This window comes from Arachis ipaensis, chromosome B5 (genome assembly GCF_059453495.1).
Source record: "Arachis ipaensis isolate K30076 ecotype BB chromosome B5, ASM5945349v1, whole genome shotgun sequence".
Classification (NCBI taxonomy): domain Eukaryota; kingdom Viridiplantae; phylum Streptophyta; class Magnoliopsida; order Fabales; family Fabaceae; genus Arachis; species Arachis ipaensis.
In genome coordinates this window covers 141,685,795-141,705,569 of record NC_142440.1, presented here as the reverse complement: position 1 = coordinate 141,705,569, position 19,775 = coordinate 141,685,795, and the positions used below count along the sequence as shown (strand labels likewise).

The following is a 19,775-nucleotide window of genomic DNA, read 5'->3' as shown; positions in this document are numbered from 1 at the left end:
AGGCCTCCTATGTATAACTCTATTTGATGGATATTTTGAATTATATGTTAAGTTGTCTTGGACATATTTTATTTTTTGTTTAATGAACAAATTTATATATGTTGTATATATTTTGTTTTGCTATTAGTAAGTATCTTGACGTTATGTGTTTTTAAGATAATACGTAATAGTAAATTACATCTCTATTGAACTTCTTTTTTTTTTTTTTATTGTCTACCAATTATTTGAATATTTTATTATCTTACAAAATATGTTATACTATTTATTGACATATTGAATAATTGTTGTAATTTATTTTTTTATTTTAGTGTAATGATAATTTTATAATTATCCAAAATTAATACAACATATCTATTTTTATAGAATACATTTTAATTAGGAAAAGTCTAGGGGGCCAGCAACTTTTCCAAATTCTGGCCAGCATGTAACCAGCAAGAAAAAGTGAGTCATTGGATGAAATCTCACACCAATCTCACACCATTAAAACCATCATTGATAGCTATTTGATGGCTACAAATGCCAAAAATTGTTAACCCCTAGCACTCCTCTTTTAATTATATTCTTAGTATTTTTCTTAAAAAGGTTTAAATTTCGTGAATTCCGTACAATGTACGGATTATCACGCCAGTAAGTACACGACAACACAACAGAACATAATTTTAACCTCTATGTTGCTAAGGTTACCGGAGCAATCTATAATAGGAAATGAAGTGGAGTGTTGCCTTCTCAAAACTCATAACTCATCTGAGCCACAGAGCCGGTGACCAGTGCTTGTTTGTTTTTGTTAGTTGCGATGTCTATCGACCTCAAACTCTCGCGCTTCAATCGTATTTATCGCCCTTCGGTAACGCTCTCTCTCTCTCTCTCTCTCAAATGTTCTTAATCGATTATGATTAGGAATTTGACTTCAGGAAGCACTGGAAGGCAAAATCATCATTAAAACGCAGTCTTCAATTTCCCACTATGGAATTCGCCTTACTCTCAAAGGATCCGTCAACATGCAGGTTCACCCTTCTCTTTCGCTACACTAAAAAGACGCAAACTTTATAGTTAGTATTTTATTGAAGCTTTAATTCATGGTTTTGTTGGACTTATTGTTGTGTATGGTGAAGGTTCGTGGAGGATCAGCTGGGGTTGTTGAGTCACTCTATGGAGTTATTAAGCCAATCCCTATTTTGTAAGTTTGTTTCTTGTTTTCTTACTGTGTAATTTGACAAGCAGAGTGTCAATTTTATTGATGTTGTTGATTTTCTTTTCCTTTCAAAATATGGCAAATAGTGTTATTGATTTATTGCTTCCTTGTCTAAACAAAATAACAAATTGTAAATGATTTCTACCTTATTCATTTTTGCATATATGATCTTTCTCGATGAGCCAACCGTAATGCATAACCTTGTAATTATAGATTTGCAGATCAGTCTGCTTATTTGGGATTTGATTCAGTTTCTATGTGACTGTGATTAACTTACCGGTCTTTGACTAGGTAAATCTTCATGAGAGACGATACTTAATATATATATATATAAAACAAGAAGATAGTAATGATAAGAAGAATTCATGAGAGTACATTGTATCATCTATTGTTTTCTTTTTGATGGTGAAATTGGGTGGCATTTCTGTTGGTCCCAGATTTATTTGGGGCTAACATTAGTCCTCTAAGTTTGCTTTTAATTTTAGCTGTTAGGTTGTTTACTTTTAGATCCAACAGTGTGTAACTCAACTTGTATTTATGCTTTTAAAATTGGCAAATTATCCCTGTAATTTGTTAATTTTGCGAGTAAACACCCAATTTGGTCCATGTATATCTTCCTAGAGGACAATGCGACCCATGACAAAAAAAAAGGGATAATTTGGCCCTTGATCCTGTTTGTCGTGAGACAACATAACCCTTTTTGTGAAATCCACCAAACTTTCCTAGCTGGCTTGTTATTGTGATGAAATGACCATTTAAGTGCCGTGCTAGAGGGGGATTAGGATTGGTCAGGACCAATTTGTCACTCATGACCCCACTACCACCACCCTCCACCTCCACCTAAACCCCTCGCCCTCAGCACGGCACAACCCCACCGCCTCTGCCTCCGATGGGTCTTAAACTGTCATCGCTGCCTCTGCTGAAATTTGTGATCTCCAAAATTCTGAAAGACTTAATGTTTGATTTGATTTTCAAATTATTATTAAACTTAAATGGCACAATAAAACATTGAGTTTATAATTGTAAATAACATTATTGGGATATATTGTAATTGAAAAGAGTTACATTCAATATTGCAATAATGAGTTAATTTTTTTTTTTTTTTTTGCAAATAAAAAAGTTTAAATGCTTTAGATTAAAACTAGGAAATGGATATTGCCACTCCAATTTTGATAATCCCACTTCTTTTTTCCACAAATTCATAAAAATATACAATGCAAAAGAATCATGTGTGGAGTGGCATTATCAAAAATGGAAGTGGCATTATCATTTCCCTAAAAACTAGTTGGGACCAACATAAACGCCATCGTGAAGTTGGTTGATAACAATTATGCTTTGCATGATCACTTTCATTCAAGCTGATACTTTGCTAATAGCACTCATAAGGAATTTCTGGTGTTACAGAGAGGAAAATATGAAACTTGTTATGACTAACTTGTAAACAGGAATAGGACCATCGAGGTTAAACCTTCTGGAAAGATTGCTTCGGGCACAACAGAGGTAATATATCATTAGTGAATGAATAGAAGTTTCTATTTATTACAGTTTTGTCTTTTAGACTACTTATCTTATTAAGGCATGATATCTAGTATCAGCTGTCAAGTGGATAAGATATTGAGCTAGCCCATTGTGTTTTGTTTCCCAAAGAGGTGGGCCTGGTGCATGAGGTTCTTGTTTTGGGGATAGAGGAATTTAACTTGATAAAAAAGATAAGCATAACCATATGTGATTCTGCAGAGGTTTTCTCATAATTATGGTAAAGTTCAGTTAAATATCTGATTTCTAGACTTGCAACCATCTGGAAGATTAGGCTTTTAAGAAGCTGTTTTGTTATATGATTTTACCCCTTAATGAGTGTCTTGTCTCATCTGGATTTACTTTCTCATTTTTGCCAAAAATATGATACTGTCCTACGAAACAAATCTGATCTCACTGTTCGAATAACATAGTTGGATTTGTTCTTGCAGTTCCTGTCTTAAGTTGGCTTTTCTGAACAAAATAATATTGTGAAATACTATAATGTTCTTTTGAGTGAAAATTTAGTACCATATTTGACAGGTTTTCCTATTAATTTGATTTAACCTAGTTCACTGTGTTCATATTCATTTAAAGGTTTGCAATCTTGTCGCAGATACCATTTTCAGTGACCCTTAGACAGCAAGGTGAAAATTTGGAAAAGTTTTATGAGACTTTCCATGGGGCAAATATAAGTATCCAGGTAATGTAATGGAAGATGCTTTCTTAGCCAACTGATCTACACGATTAAATTTTCACCACCATTCCTACTATTGATTATTATCTCTCTTTTTGACATTTGGTAAAGAAGTTGGCTTTGATCTTAATCAAGGTTGAATATTTTTACACTAATAAGGTTTGGTGATGCCATATGGTTCACTGATGGTGTAAATTCTTAGAATTGAAAATTGATCAAAATTAACTCATTTTACACGTGTAAGTCTCTGTTTTATTTATTTAACTTATCAACTAATTTCGACAGTTGGTGATTGATAGCCTTTATAGTATTTGGTGACTGTAGATGTGACTCGCGGATACTTACATAAATCTTTGTCAACAACAATGGAGTTCATTGTTGAAAGTGATAAAGGTATAAGTTCGTTGCAATCAAATGTTCTGTTTTTATACATTTATTCACGTAAGCATGATTAAACTACTAGTATTTCTTTTGTTTGTGGATTTTTTCAGCTGATCTTCTACAACGGCCAATTCCTCCAGAAATGGTCATCTTCTACATAACCCAGGACACTCAACGACACTCTCTACTTCCTGAATTAAAATCTGGTGTGTTGTTCTTTTATTTAAGGGTATACTTTCTACTCAGGCTTCGTTAAAACCATTTATCTTATTGTTTTCACATTTCTCATTTACTGTGGCAGATATTAACTTGCTTGTGTTTGTTGGTAATAAACTTGAATAATAGTATTTGCAAACATTTTAATGGAAAAAATCATGAGGTTAATGCTGATGTATTGTTGAATAGGTGGATTTCGGGTGATGGGGAAGATCTCTTCTCAGTGTTCTTTGGCTGGTCCTATTAGTGGTGAGTTAACTGTAGAAACATCTGCAGTTCCGATTCACTCAATCGACATTCAGTTGTTTCGTGTTGAGTCCATTCTTCTTGGGGAGAAAATTGCAACTGAAACATCTTTGATACAAACGACCCAGGCAAGTGATACAAATTTAAGAGCATTTGAAATTAAAACAATGTTTTAACTCCCTTTCCATTTATCAGATAGCAGATGGAGATGTATGCCATAATTTGACTATGCCTATCTATGTAATACTTCCACGGCTTCTGACGTGTCCAACAACTTTTGCTGGGTAAGTGTCTTGTTCTTGATAATTTCCATTCAGTGTATTGCACAATAGTAATTGTTGCATTTTTTTGCATGTGATGTGCTCAAGGATACTCAGTAAACTATATTTCCATTTCATAAATAACCTTATAATAAATTGTTTCTTATTTGTTTGCGAAAATTCTTGGATCCTACACTCCAAATCTTGATGGCTCGATGTCTATTGTTTTATTTTATTCTTTCTCTATTTCCATGCAGTCCCTTCTCAATTGAGTTCAAAGTTGCCATTGTCATAAGTTTTCAGTCAGACCTATCTCAAGTGCATAAGAAGACTGACTCCAGAACTCCAAAACTTTGGGTAAATTCAGTTCCATTTTCCCCAAATGGCAGTTCATTTATCATTTAGTGTTCTTCACTTTATTAAGGATCCTTTTGTTTTCCAATTTCCTTTATGAAATTTCAGCTAGCAATGGAAACATTGCCGCTCGAGTTGGTCCGGACAAAGTAAGGTTGTGTATAAGAATGCACCAAGCTATAGCAGGCAGGAAGTGGATATATTGTTTGATATAACATTTGAGTTGGTTTCGAGTGAATTGGCTTTCCATTTCATGTAATGTAACTTCCCAAGATTTGGAACAGTGATGCACACTGGAAAAGTCTCATGTATACTTTACAGGTGTTGATTACAACCATATGAACTATATTAAGACCTGCACGATACGTGGAGAGTTAAATTAATTATATTATATAGTATAAATTTAAAATGCTATATATATTACTTAGGGATATATTAAATAATATGTAAATTAATATTAAACTTAGAAATTAATTTGTAAGAAATATTGTACAATATATTTATTTAATTTGACAATTTATATATGATTCAATAATATTATTATTCAACAAAAAAATATACAAAAGATAATAATTGTATTTAATCATTATTTTGTAATTTAATTGAATAATAATATGAATTAGATTTTATTGATTAAGAAATTTAAAAATTTTGTCTAATAGCATATCAAAATTAATTTAATTTTTATAATGGTTGATAATAAATGACAAATTTAAAATTAAAAAAAAATAATTTAAAATTTAATAATTATAAAAAATAAAATTATAAATAAATTATACTATAAGTAATAAAACATTCAAATGAAATTTATTCATTGGATTTCATATAATTATTTTTTATTTTTTTTAAATAGTTTTTTTTTTGTTTTTTAGTTATATTTAAATACTATATTACAACAATAAAATTATTAGATAAAATATAAGTATGAATATTATTAATATTTTTTATAATTAAAAATGATATTTAATTTTTAAATTTTATTTTTTATGAATCATGACAACATGTATTTTCAATAATATTGTTATAACTAAATAATATTAAAAATATAAATTGTTAAAAGAAAAAAAAATGATATATAGACGACAAAAATACTATAATTTATAGATACAATTACACAAAGAAATAAAAAAATTAACGAATGTAATCACACAACCAATTAAAAAAAACTATGGTCATTTATCAAATTCTAGTTGTGCAAAAAATTAGTGAGAATGAAGAGGAAGAAAGAGAAAGATGTGGGAAATTATGTGAGAGGAGATAAAAAAAATGTGTGAAAGGAATGTTGATTTATATAATAAATATAAGAACGAGTGATGAGTATGAAAGGAGAAGAAAATGAATTAAATTTTAATTAAATTTATACATATTAAAAAGAATTAATATTAACATTGAAAGTAATAGTGTAACCTACAAAAAATAAAAGCTAAAAGAATATAAAAAGTTGAGGTTTAAAAAGAGATGGATACTCTTATGAAAATTTTATAATTATCATTATGTAAAAAGATATTTTATTTTGATCATTAGATGATAGATTATATAGGACTTAATTTTCATATGCTATAAAAATGTTACCTTTGTTTAAAGTGTGACAAAATAAATAAGTTACACTTTTTAAACCAAGACATGAGAAGATATTTTTGACATCTTCGTTGGAATAGTTGCCTTAAAAAGAATTCTATAATATTATAAAAAGATAGGTTATTACGAGGAGATAAAATTATCATAAGAATTCTATAGTATAATGCAAAGATAGAAGATTATTCCACTTAAAAAAAAATCTTATGTGACAACATAGAGTGAAATCAAATGTGTAAGAATGATTGTGAAACTATTTTGTGTAAGTAATAAAAAAAAAATTCAATTGAAATTTATTCATATGATTTCATATAATTATTTTTTTTAAAATAGTTAGTTTTGTTTATTTTTATTTATCTTTTTTAGGTTATATTTAAATATTATAGTACAATAATAAAATTATTAGATAAAATACAAGTATAAATATTATTAATATTTTGATAATTAAAAATGATATTTAATTTTTTAATTTTATTTTTTATGAATCATAATATCATGTATTTTCAACGATATTATTACAACTAAATGATATTAAAAAAACTATAAATTGTTAAAAGGAAAAAGAAGTGATATATAGACGATAAAAAGAATATATAACTCACGAATACAATGAAAAATCAATCACCAATCAGTCACATTGTATAAGAATATGCAGCTGTAGTGTTTACAAAAAAAATTGATTATATTGCTACAAAAAATTTATTGTTTGGCTATTATAGGCTTGAGTTTGATATAATTACGATAGATTTTATTTGAGTGATGAATTATTTTGTTAAAGATACGTGTGAAATAACATGTATATTATATACAAAATGTATTGTACCGCTTTTTATGTTTCTGGAGCACTTTTGAAACACAATAGCGTCATCCTTCCATGACTTTTGTTTCAGTACTTAAAAATATCGGGGGCCTCCTGGATCCCTTTTTTTTACAGTAATTTTTTAGTCTTATAGACCAATAATTAATCCGTCACAAATTTGAGTTTATTTAAGGGTTTGTTGCTAATCTATAATGCACGGATAATGACACGACACGACACTGGACACGTCGACACGCGAATTTTAAAATCTTATAAGATACGGAGACACGCATACATATAAAATATAAAGTATTTTTTAGATATATCGTAATGATATTTTGATATTTTATTGATATTAAAATATAAATTAATTTTTTAATTATTTTTAATGTCTTATTTTAATTATATCAAGTATTTAAAATATTTTTTATTTTAATAAATAATAATATATACTATATCTAAATTTATTTCAAAAATATATGTTAAGAATAAGACTGGACACGCTGACACGTGATGACATTTAGGTATGTCCAAGCGTGTACGAAGAAGAATTTTTTACTTTTTATTAAGACACGGTTGGACATAACAGACACGACGAGTGTCGGTGAGTGTCATGTCCGAAATGTATCCGAAATGTATCTGACACACAGACACGACAACTCAACGAAGTGTCCGACTGTCCGTACTTCATAGCGGCTAACCAATGAGTTACTGCATATATGTTAAGGAACAAAGGAACACTAATTCTGGACAACATATTCGTTTTACTTTCTATAGAATGATTAACTAAGGTGAACTGAGTGACTCAATGAGAGACAAGAAAAAGGGAGGAAAAGAAAATTGAAGTGTGGAATGCTTGGTTAAAATATCTTCGGACTGTCTGGGAGTAATGAAGTGCAAGGAAACGACACTAGTATGGATTAGAATTTTGATAAAATACGTAGAACAAATTATTACATTAAGATATGGAGCCATCTGTCGATAGCAATGCTGGTTGTCTTCTCTTATTCGGTTAATGGGTCATGTTTTGTTTTTGAGTAAATGGTCTTTGAATAGTTTTTCCTTTATACTGAACTACATTTCCTCCACAATCTCGTATGTTCAGATTGAGATTTGAACTTGCATACTTATTTTAGGTGTTTTGAGATTTATGCCTCAACTTACTCTTTCTATGTTGATATTCTTAGAACGGTATAGTCTTGAAACTGTAACATAAAGAAGGCAACACATTTATGTAAAACACAAACACACATTTTACTTATTGTGAGAAACACCATTGTTCAAGTTCCAAACCAAAACATGGAAACAGAAAAAAGGAAAAAACGTCTTCCTCATTCCAATGCCACATCATCACTTTACTCTATTGAAAACTCAAACAACATTGAATGTTGGTACTTCTCACCAGGTCTAACCACAACAGATGGGAAATTTGGCTGGTTTATGGCATTAGGGAATCCCTGAGTCTCCAAACACAGCCCTGCATGCTTTCCATATACGGCGCCTCCTTTTCCATTAACACCATTGACATAGTTTGCCGTGTAAAACTGCATGCCGGGGGCATTTGTCCACAAGTTTAGCACTCTTGAACTTGAGGGATCCCTCACTTTGGCAGCATGTTTCAAACCTGCTTTTTCGTCACCACAATCAAGCACATAGTTGTGATCGTATCCCATTCCAACCTGACCAATGGTGTTGCCTATTCTATTCTCAGTGGTAAAATCAAATGGGGTGCCCTTCACCGGCATTATTTCACCGGTTGGCACAGTGTTCTGATCGACTGGGGTTACATGATTCCCCCATATCTGAATGGAATGGTTAAGGACGTCCCCTGAGTTGTGGCCAGCCAAGTTCCAATAGGTATGCTGAGCTAAGTTAATTATGGTGGGCTTGTCCTTTGGTACTCCTTCCATGTCAAGCCTCATAGTTGTTCCCGAAATGAGCGTGTAAGTTGCAGTAACAGTAATATCCCCAGGATAACCTTATATAGCGGTGAAAAAAATGAAAAAATAAATAGATAAAGGGAAACAAAAGGGCAGAATAACTGAGACACTCAAAAGTGAGAGGAAGAAAGAATAAATAATACCTTCCTCTCCATCATGACTGTGATATTTAAAAGTGATTGATGGGGTTTCACCCTTTTTATATTCAACAACCTCCCATACCTTCTTATCGAACCCTATATTTCCTCCTAAAATTGGAAAACAGAAATGGATCAGGCACACACAAACTTTATAACAAAAACAAATAGCTGTCTTAGAAAACACTTGCGCTTTTAGGCTATTTCAAATTCCATTCCATAATCATGTAATGTTATTGGTGAAAAGAGCAAAAGAAGGTTTATCCAAGAATGTTAGGTGGTCCACCTCCAGCATTGTTGAGAACAGCTATACAATGTATTTTTGTAATATATAACGAATCCTTAGACTGATATGATCAGGATTAAAGTGTTTAGACTAGAGTAATTTCCTACAGAAAATGATTGAGATTTAATGCCATTTCAAAATTCTATTGGAGAATTATAGTGTTAGTGTACAAATTGCAGCTTTGTTTATTGCCGACAAAGCATCTCTCAACCATGAGAATCCTTTCTTGCTTTACCATAATTTTCAAAGCTGACTCTTGCAACAGATAGTCAATCAGATAGATATGTTAAAGTCATAGTTCGCAACTACAGAATTAACATGATCCTAACCAAAATGCACACAGATATGAACATACTATACATGTGGAGCAGAGGATACGTAGAAATCAAGAGTGTAGAACTGATACCATGAAGACTGTTTGGGGGTTTGTTGAGAGGCAAAGAGTACTCAACCCCATCAAGTGTAAACTTTCCCTCCTTAATTCGGTTTGCTACGCGACCCACAATGCAGCCGAAATAAGGAGCAAGACCTTTCTGCATGCATAACAAATTCGACAAATCAATCATCAAAATAAAACTGAGAAACCGAATTCTAGCCTATCCACCAATAGCTTGGCAAGAACATGTCAAATCATGGTGGATTGTTATCGACCATGATTCAATATTTTCTTGCAATCCACTGTATCTATCAGCAAATATAATTATAAAATTAATATCTATAAAATAAGAAGAAATTGAAAAAAAAAAAATATTAATAATTGTAATAATATCAATCGATCCCTCTACTATATGGATAAATGTAACTTGTCAAGGCCTTTCAGAAACGCATGATATTGTTGTTTCAAACTTCATAGATAGAAACTTGAAAAAGAGAAACACAATGCACATCAATTAGATAAAAAACCAATCTAATCAAATGCATAACTAAACTAGCAATTGCGATTCAAATCATGATCCATTGAAAAACAAAAATGAGGATTTGCTTAATTTTCACCTGATATGATTCAACGGAATCGAGGCCAAGAACAACGTCAGACAACGCTCCTTTCCACACAAAAAATAACACAACTCAGTTTCTATCTTTGATAATTTAAGGAAAAAAATGCATGCAATATCAAATTAATTTAATTCATGAAGATTTTGAATGAAGATTAGAGGAATTGAGAAGGGAAAAGGGAGAGAGCGGAAACCATCTTTGCCGGGAACGGAGAGGGAGATGATGGTGCATCCGAGGTTGGTAACTTTGACGTCCATGGTGCCATTGTTGAGCTCGAAGATCTCAGGTTTCTGGTTCTGATCGGCCATTGTAAGGGAAGGTGATTGAATCGCCGGTCTCAGTCACTGAGTCACTGAGTTGCTAGGTGGATGTGACGTAACTAAATGAATATACGCTTTTTGTTTTCGATGTTCTACTCATGAATTGAGATTTTGAGGTGTCAGGTTATGAATTTATGATTTCGTTTGGATAATCATTTCTCTATCAACAAGGGCGTATGCTGTTTGACTGTTGAAAAGATCAATAGCAGTTTTTTATTCTTTTGGGTAAAGTTTTTTTTTTTTTTTTTGAAATTTGATAAAAATTTTAAAAATATTTTTAAATTTTAGTTTGTTTTAATTTTGTTTTAAAAATTTTCGATTTAGAATTTGAATTTTTTAAATTTTGAATTTTTATTTTAGAGAATAATTATTGTTGAAGTAATTCTAAATTTTTTGAAAAATTAATGACCAACTAATAATAATGTATGACAATTACGTGTAATTTGCTTGTATTACTATTCTTAGGAATATATTTGATACAAATTAAAAATTTTTAGAATAAATTAAAATAAAATAAAATTTAAAAATATTTTTAAAATTTAGATATATTTTTAAAAAAATTTTGAATTTAAAAAAAAATATACTTTACCTTTATTCTTTTAATTTTGGGATTAATCACACGCCTTCGCACATTCATTCATATCTTGTTTCTTGAAGTAGAGAGGTTTTTTATTATACAATTTTATTTTTTATTTTTGTATTGTAAATTTTGATGTTATTTTAAAATTATTTTTTAATTGAAAATTGAGTTGAAACTATTTTTTGTTTCTAAAAGTAATTTAAAAATAGACATTATGGTAAATAATTTTATTAATTTTAAAATTTAAATAATTATATTATAAATTAATTATTTTTTATTTATGTTTAAATTTGATTATATTTTTTGTTTATTAATTTTTATTAAATTAATTTTAATTAAAAAAAAGAGTTTGGTGAGTAGTTTCGGCATACTAATCCACCATAAAGTAAGAGGACTAAAATTTTAGATCCAACTTATCTATACCAATATATAACGGGGATACACAGGTTTGGTATCCAATTTTTTTATTTTTTTGTTCTTATTCTTTTTTATTAAAAAATGGGTCTAACTATAACAGAACTAAAAGACTGAACCATTCCTAACTCCTAACTGAACCACTCCTAATAAAAAAACTGACAGCACGTACTCAGGATATATAAATAATTATTAATTTTATTTTTATCTTTAAGTGATTAATATATCATTATAGTACAATAACTGATAGTATATAAAATATATTTATTTTATTAATTAAATCTACACCATATGGTTTACATATTTTTTTTGTCCAATATTTATTTTTTTAAAAAATTACATCTAAAAGTGTACTCATTAATCAAGTTTATACCAATACAATATATAATAGACTATACCAATATATAATTAGAATAAAAAAATTTGGTATCCAATTTTTTCTTACTATTTTACCCCCTATTTCTTTTTATAAATGTTGAATTCAAAAAAATATAATAAACGGTAACTACTTCCTCCATGTTTATTATTTTTTTATTATCAAGGAACGAATTTACCTGTATCAAACTGCTTCACCATCAACCCACGACATATTTTAAAACTGAAAAAAAAAAAAACTGCTACTATTACGTACTCACTTTAAAAACTAACTCACTGTTCCACTTTAAATTACTCTTTTCCTTTCAATCTTGGTGTCGCAAAAATTTTTTTTCTCTGCATAGTATTGTTATATTTCTGACAAATAGAGATGAAAACTTCACGAAATATGCTAGGCGAAGAAGACAGATTATGACCGAAGAACAAAGACAACAATACCTAGCTAGAAGACGTGCAAGTTATCGGGAGATGATTCGACAAGGAAAACAAATTGCCATACCAACTGATACAACTCCAATTCCAAACACTGGTGGAGGTACCCAATTAACTACAAACATTGGGGTTGCCAGATTGACTACAATTAGACAAATGGCCAGAGTTACCACCTATCAACAATTTGTTACAAGTAACACGATAACTAAATTTAATTTTTTTTGTTATGAATTGAATTAGTTCTTACTAATTATATTTTACTTTTCAAAAATACAGGAATGGAAGCATGACATTAGAACTGCTACAGGTAACAGAAATCAAAATAACATACTCAAAATTAATCAAATTAATATTACTATACATAGTTTAGTATCCAAAATATATATCACAAAATTATACATAAATTACAGTATTTTTTTAATCAAACAACACATCAATCATATATGAAGTTTTAAAGTTAACATTAAAAATTTGGTATTCAACTTTTTCAGACATCATTCATCCTTGGAAATAATTTTAAAAAAATAAATGGTCAAAAAAATAATAATATTTTTTTAATATATTTCATTTTTATCTTACAATATAATATATAACGTAATATATAATATTTACGTATTTATATTTATATTAAAAAAGAATAAAAAATAATGTCATGCAAGACTAACGAGAAAAAGTATTTTTATATTAAAGTTTATGATAATAATTTTATAATCAAAAATAAAATTTATATATTAAAGTAATGAAGCAATATAACATTAAATTTTTTAACAACACTTTAATTTAATTTTTTTAAATTCTTTATGTTCTCGTATTTTAGAGCTTTGGTAACGATATATATTTCTAAAAAATTAAAAATAAAATTAGGATATTACTTATATACAAATATAATGGTTAAAAAAATTACAAGAACTATCTATACCCATATATAATAGGAATACATATATTTTTTTTATTAAAAAATGGATTTACCCACGACAGAACTTAAAAACTGAATTACTTCTAAAGCAGAAAACTGACATTACGTACTCAGCATACATGATAATATTTTAAAATTAAATTTATTAATTATATTTTTTTCTTTAATTTTTCATAATATTTTTTTAAATTATTAAAAAATAAATAATTAATATAAATAACATTATACTATAATCATAATAATTATATACATAAAATTACGTCAACAAATACCAATATATAATGGGGATACAGAGGTTTAGTATCCAATCCTTTTTTCTTCTTTTGTCCCTGTTTCTTTTTTATTAAAAAAATGGGTTTACCTACAACAGAATTTAAAACTGAACCACTTCTAATAAAAAAAACTGACACTACGTACTCAGGATACATGATAATATTTTAAAATTAAATTTATTAATTATATTTTTTTCTTTTATTTTCATAATATTTTTTTAGAATTATTAAAAAATAAATAATTAATATAAATAACATTATACTATAATCATAATAATCATATAAATAAAATTACGTCAACAAATACCAATATATAATGGGGATACACAGGTTTAGTATTTTCTTTTTTCCTCTTTTATTCCTGTTTCTTTTTTATTAAAAAAATGGGTTTACCCACGACAGAATTTAAAACTGAACCACTTCTAATAAAGAAAACTGACACTACGTACTCCGGATACATGATATATATTTTAAAATTAAAATCTATTAATTATATTTTTATCTTTAAGTTTTCATGATATTTTTAAAAAATATTAAAATATAAATAATTAATATAAATAACGTTATACTATAATCATAATATAATGATGTAAATAAAATTACGTCAACAAAATATAAATTATTTATTATTTTTTATTAATATTTTTTATACATAATAACTCATAATACAATAGTATATAAGTGATCAATATATTATTATAGTACAATAACTGATAGTATATAAAATATAATTATTTTATTAATAATTATTTCAATGGGACAATAGTTATTAACTAAAGTCATTGGAATAATTAAATTTACAACACATGGTTTATATATTTTTGATGTCCAATATTTATTTTAAAAAAAAATTATATTTAAAAGTGTACTCATTAATCAATTCTGTACCAATATATAATATAATGAACTATACATAACGGTTAAAAAAATTAAAAGAGCTATTATTTTTTATCCCTTAAGATTTAAAAAAGCACAGCATAAATAAAGATTAATTCATTTTATTATCAACGTAAACACAAAAAAACAACAATACATTGCAGTATAACAAATAAATTATTTTTAAAACATATCGTTGTATTCTTAATTGTCTTAATTGATAAAATACTCATCATATCATCAATTTATGGTAACAAATTAAAAAAACAAATTAAAATATCTCAAACATTAATGGACGAGATTCAAACTTTTTTGAAAAAAAAAACACCATAAAAAAATTATAATAGAAGTATAGAAAAAATTATTTGTATTATAATAAAGAAACATAAATTAATTCTAATATAATTAAAGTTACCGATATTTTGTTTCACGCAATCAAAATTAACTAATATTATGATAACTAATTATTCTCTTATGAGTTTAATTTATGCTTATTTTCTATATTGCTCTTTAAAAATATAGGTACGAAAATACATGGTAACGGAGCTGGTCCAAGTAATAGATCCTCTGGTTAGTATCTTTATATGCTTTAAACATGTAAACACATTGATATAAGTTATTTTGTCTGCACATTAAATCTTCATAACGTAGAATATTAACAAAATTAACCAACTTAATTAACACACTTTATTTTATTGCTAAGCACTAATTTTTTATTAATTCTAAAATATTTAAAGTTACCGATATTTTGTTTCACGAAATCATAACTAATATAATATATTATAATTAATTCTTCTCTTATTAGTTTAATTTATGTTTATTTTTCTATATTGCTCTTTAAAAATATAGGTACAGAAATACATGATAACGGAACTGGTCCAAGTAATAGATCACCTGATTAGTATCTTCATATGTGTAAATACATCGATATAAGTTATTTTGTCTGCACATTAAATCTTCTTAACGTATAATATTAACAAAATTAACCAACTTAATTAACACACTTTATTTTATTGCTAAGCACTAATTTTTTATTTTTTCAAAAAAGTATATAACATTTAAAAATTGAAAATTTTTTAAATATAGGTGTACGTCAAGACACCATTACTAATTCAATTCCTCAACCAATTGCTTCTTATGAACCAACTACAAACAATACTAAAAGCCATGTAAATATAAATAGTGAGTACTCTATTTATATTTTTAATATTTTATCATCATCGTATAATAATCATTTAATATAAAAACACAATTATATAAAAAATTATCAAAATAATCAACTGTTGTTTATAAATAAATACTTAACAGTTGATTAATTTTTCATTTAATAAAAAAATTAAAATAAATACTTAACAAATAAAACATTTAAAATAGGTGAAGCATTCATAAAACTAATAATAATAAGAATAACTTTATAATAAAATCTTCGTAACAGCATATATCTTTTAAAATTAAATAAAAAAATTGAACAAAAAAATTAAACACAAAAACAACAATTAATAGATACTACAAAAATATTGATGTCCTATCTCATGTATTTAAAAATAAATTGTACAAATTATATGGGTCATTTTTATTATAAAGTTATTAACAAATTAAGCATTTAATAAATGGTAAAATTTACTAATGGCACAATGTATCTGATTTCTTAAAATAAAAAAACCAAATATTATATTAAAAGTTACAAGTCAATACGTAACTAAATAATGTAGACCTCAAATTAAAAACATAGATAATGGTGTTTACATTCTTATGATCTACAAAATTTTTTTTAATGAATCACTAATTTAAGTACTAACTAAAAAAATGCTACTATAACTGTTATACAATAGCAAAAACCATGAGACACAAAATATTATTTAGTGATGGAAAATAAATTTTAACATCATTACCGTAACTACGGAATAAACCCTTAATGATAACAAGATTATTAAATTAAAATTTTATAATATAGAAAATATTATTAACATAAACACCAACTGAAATAACAAAATAAAAGTACACCATGCATGTAAACCATAAAAAATTCTTATGCAATTTTAATGGACAAAATTTTTACTGTACCGTTAATTTATCATAATAATTTTAAAAAATATAATTAAAATTATTACAAATTACTGGGCGACATTCAAAACTTTCATAAAATTGAAAAGCAAACAAAAACACAATAGAATCATATCAATTTAAAAATATTCTTTGTATATTTCAGTATAACTCAGAATAAAAATTTGCTCTATTAAATATATATTTAACCTCATATATTACCTAGAACTACAAACTTTGATAATCTTATATGAGCTTATGCAATAGAAAAATCTAGAAAAAGACACTACATCTTTAAAAATTACGTTTATTTTTCAAAAAACAAACCTCAATTGAGAAGTTGTATACATATTCTTTGTTCACTCTTAATTTCACTATCTAAAATAATATGAAATAATTAATGAATTCTACCCGAGTACCTAACCAACAATTATTGGCACATGTAGAAAAAGAAATCTATAACATAATATTTTAATATTCCTATGCGAGTGCAGAAATTAGACACCATGTCCGAACATCCCACAATTGTGCTCGAAATTTTCAAGAGAATACAACAGTGCTTCAAACTACACTACCTCCTACAAGGACATGGACACACTATAATGCACGTCTGTTTCACCATGAAACATTTGACATGTGTTGCAATGGAGGAAAAGTCTCTTTACCCCAAGTAAATGCTCCTCGGGAATTACTTGAAATCTTCTTAGACCCTTCTGCGGAAGGGAACCATTTCAGGAAACACATTCGTGGTTACAATCATGTTTTTTCATTCACTTCGTGTGGTGTACACATAGACGAATAATTAGCTACAGCAAGTCATGGTATATATACATTTCGTGCTCAAGGATCAATGTACCACAGTATAGGAGGATTTCATCCAGATCAAGGCTCGCGGCCACGCTTCTTGCAACTGTATATATATGATACTGAGCACGAGTTACAAAATAGGATGCTGGAGAACACCCAACTGCATGAAAGTTTGGTTTTGAAACTACAACAATTGTTGCACCGATATAATCCTTTTATCCATGTATTCCGCCAGCTTGCACAACGACTAAATGTGCAAGAGTGTAGTTTGGTGATCAGAGAGCGACCTGCTAATCAACCACAATACAGTCTTCCAACTGCTTCACAAGTAGCAGCCATAATAGTCGGTGATGACATTGAAACAATGGTGCGCGAACGAGATATCAAGGTTCAAACTCATGCTGGTAACCTCAGAAGGATTCAGGAGTTTGTTGGGTATTATGATCCATTACAATATCCTCTTCTTTTTCCATTTGGAACCCATGGATGGGATATAAATACTCGAACTCAACGTGGAAACAAAGTATCATGCCGGACATATTATAGCTATATGCTCCAGGTACAAACTCCTATATTTGCTATATCATTTATAGAATTCTGTAGATGATAGTTTGTACCAATACATCATTTCATAATTTCTAACAATTTTCTATAATCCTTGATATTCGTAGATCCGCCCCAATGATCACTCAACAGTTTTGCAAGCGGGGCGACTTCTTCAACAATATGTTGTTGACAACTATGTGAAAATGGAAACAGGCAAGTTAAGATGGGTTCGACAAAGACGAACGGAACTTCGAGCTGAACTGTATCAAGGCTTACAAGATGCTTTGCACATAGGAGAGAATAATGCAGGTAATTATTCAATTTAATAGCCACACGATTGATCATTATGTGTTCCTGAATTTAAACTTTAAAACTAATAATACTTTTCTCAAAAATTGGTTTTAGAAAATGTTAGCAGAAGAACGATATTACCATCGTCGTTCGTGGGCAGTCGTCGAGACATGACTCAACGGTACGAGGATGGAATGGCTATTATTCTTAAAGAAGGAAAATCGGATATCTTTCTAACTATGACATGCAATCCATCATGGTCAGAAATAGCTTCAGAACTCAGTCCTACTCAAACTCCACAAGATCGTCCGAATCTAACAACTAGGATTTTCAGAGCCAAGTTCGAACAATTAAAGCAGGATGTTATTACCAAGGGTGTATTGGGAAAGGTGAAAAGTTATATTTATGTCACCGAGTTTCAGAAAAGAGGATTGCCACACGTACATATGTTGCTAATCTTAGAAAACAATGACAAGTTGAGTGATCCTGACCAATATGATAGTTTGGTCCGAGCGGAAATACTATGTAAAGAAACAGAACCATACTTACATGAGGCAGTGCTAAGGCATATGGTCCATGGTCCTTGCGGAACACTAAATCAATCTTCACCGTGCATGAAGAATGGTCAATGTAAACGCAACTATCCAAAAGAGTTCGTACCAGAGACACGACGAGGTGATGACTCATATCCTCAATATAGGAGGCGATTTGATACTCCAGTCCCTATCAACCAAAATGTCACAATTGACAATAGATGGGTGGTTCCGTACAACCCTTGGCTACTACTGAAGTATGATTGCCATATCAATGAGAGATATGTAGCAGTATCAAGAGTATAAAATATCTATACAAGTATTGTTATAAGGGACCAGACCGTGTGGCAATGGAAGTTCACAGAAGTTCTCATTATGATGAGGTGCAACAGTATAAAATATTTATTGATGCAATTTTTTAAAATATTTTTTATATAATAAATAAATAAAAAAATATTTTTATCTTATTTTATCTAAATATAATTAATAAATAAATTTTTTTTACATAAAATATTCAAACATAAAATTATTTTTACTTTTATAAAAGATCTTTTTAAATAATAGCGCCCAAACAAACTCTATATCTCTAATATTCTCATTCATCTATACTAGCGACTAGTGCCTGTTCAGCCGCTTTTCTATTGTTCTGAAGAAATTAATTTTATTTTTAAAATATATTATTCGTTCTTTAAATTTATTAGATGATCTTTTTGTAATTTTAATATTGACGTGATCTTATTTATATTATATTTTAGTGTCGGTGTTAATATATCATT

At 28.5% G+C, this 19,775-nt stretch overlaps 3 protein-coding genes across 4 annotated transcripts; 2 read left to right on the top strand and 1 right to left on the bottom strand.

The window, feature by feature from the left end:
* The first annotated feature begins 661 nt into the window (after positions 1-661).
* Positions 662-5,221, top strand: LOC107644189 (uncharacterized). Of its 2 annotated transcripts, none has more exons than XM_016347994.3 (11): positions 662-844; positions 912-1,004; positions 1,113-1,177; positions 2,638-2,692; positions 3,324-3,410; positions 3,713-3,797; positions 3,896-3,991; positions 4,191-4,375; positions 4,443-4,531; positions 4,765-4,864; positions 4,970-5,221. In XM_016347994.3, exons 1-11 carry the CDS (start codon positions 794-796, stop codon positions 5,012-5,014), a joined length of 951 nt encoding a protein of 316 aa, XP_016203480.1. In that variant the 5' UTR covers positions 662-793; the 3' UTR covers positions 5,015-5,221. The 2 variants fall into 2 exon arrangements, with proteins under 2 accessions (XP_016203480.1, XP_088344545.1); XM_088488419.1 differs by having other exon boundaries at positions 680-844; positions 925-1,004.
* Positions 5,222-8,464: 3,243 nt separating this feature from the next.
* Positions 8,465-11,083, bottom strand: LOC107624219 (Galactose mutarotase-like superfamily protein). The gene is made up of 5 exons (XM_088488420.1): positions 10,788-11,083; positions 10,592-10,641; positions 10,005-10,131; positions 9,319-9,423; positions 8,465-9,213 (listed from the first exon to the last, which is right to left on the bottom strand). Exons 1-5 carry the CDS (start codon positions 10,900-10,902, stop codon positions 8,591-8,593), a joined length of 1,020 nt encoding a protein of 339 aa, XP_088344546.1. The 5' UTR covers positions 10,903-11,083; the 3' UTR covers positions 8,465-8,590.
* A 6,589-nt stretch (positions 11,084-17,672) lies between these two features.
* LOC148566021 (uncharacterized) lies at positions 17,673-19,305 on the top strand. The gene is made up of 3 exons (XM_088487342.1): positions 17,673-18,188; positions 18,301-18,484; positions 18,581-19,305. The coding sequence occupies exons 1-3, from the start codon at positions 17,673-17,675 to the stop codon at positions 19,303-19,305; spliced, it is 1,425 nt and encodes a 474-aa protein (XP_088343468.1).
* Positions 19,306-19,775: the final 470 nt, after the last annotated feature.

What these genes read in the sequence shown, in the direction of transcription:
- LOC107644189 (XM_088488419.1), top strand. Translation starts at nt 706, where the DNA reads ATGAAGTGGAGTGTTGCCTTCTCAAAACTCATAACTCATCTGAGCCAC. An exon ending in TTGCTTCGGGCACAACAGAG is followed by an intron (nt 2,693 to 3,323) that starts GTAATATATCAT and finishes ATCTTGTCGCAG; the next exon opens with ATACCATTTTCAGTGACCCT. An exon ending in CTTTGATACAAACGACCCAG is followed by an intron (nt 4,376 to 4,442) that starts GCAAGTGATACA and finishes TCCATTTATCAG; the next exon opens with ATAGCAGATGGAGATGTATG.
- LOC107624219 (XM_088488420.1), bottom strand. Translation starts at nt 10,902, where the DNA reads ATGGCCGATCAGAACCAGAAACCTGAGATCTTCGAGCTCAACAATGGC. An exon ending in ATTCCGTTGAATCATATCAG is followed by an intron (nt 10,132 to 10,591) that starts GTGAAAATTAAG and finishes TTATGCATGCAG; the next exon opens with AAAGGTCTTGCTCCTTATTT. An exon ending in CAGTCATGATGGAGAGGAAG is followed by an intron (nt 9,214 to 9,318) that starts GTATTATTTATT and finishes CCGCTATATAAG; the next exon opens with GTTATCCTGGGGATATTACT.
- LOC148566021 (XM_088487342.1), top strand. Translation starts at nt 17,673, where the DNA reads ATGTACCACAGTATAGGAGGATTTCATCCAGATCAAGGCTCGCGGCCA. An exon ending in ATTATAGCTATATGCTCCAG is followed by an intron (nt 18,189 to 18,300) that starts GTACAAACTCCT and finishes TGATATTCGTAG; the next exon opens with ATCCGCCCCAATGATCACTC. An exon ending in CATAGGAGAGAATAATGCAG is followed by an intron (nt 18,485 to 18,580) that starts GTAATTATTCAA and finishes AATTGGTTTTAG; the next exon opens with AAAATGTTAGCAGAAGAACG.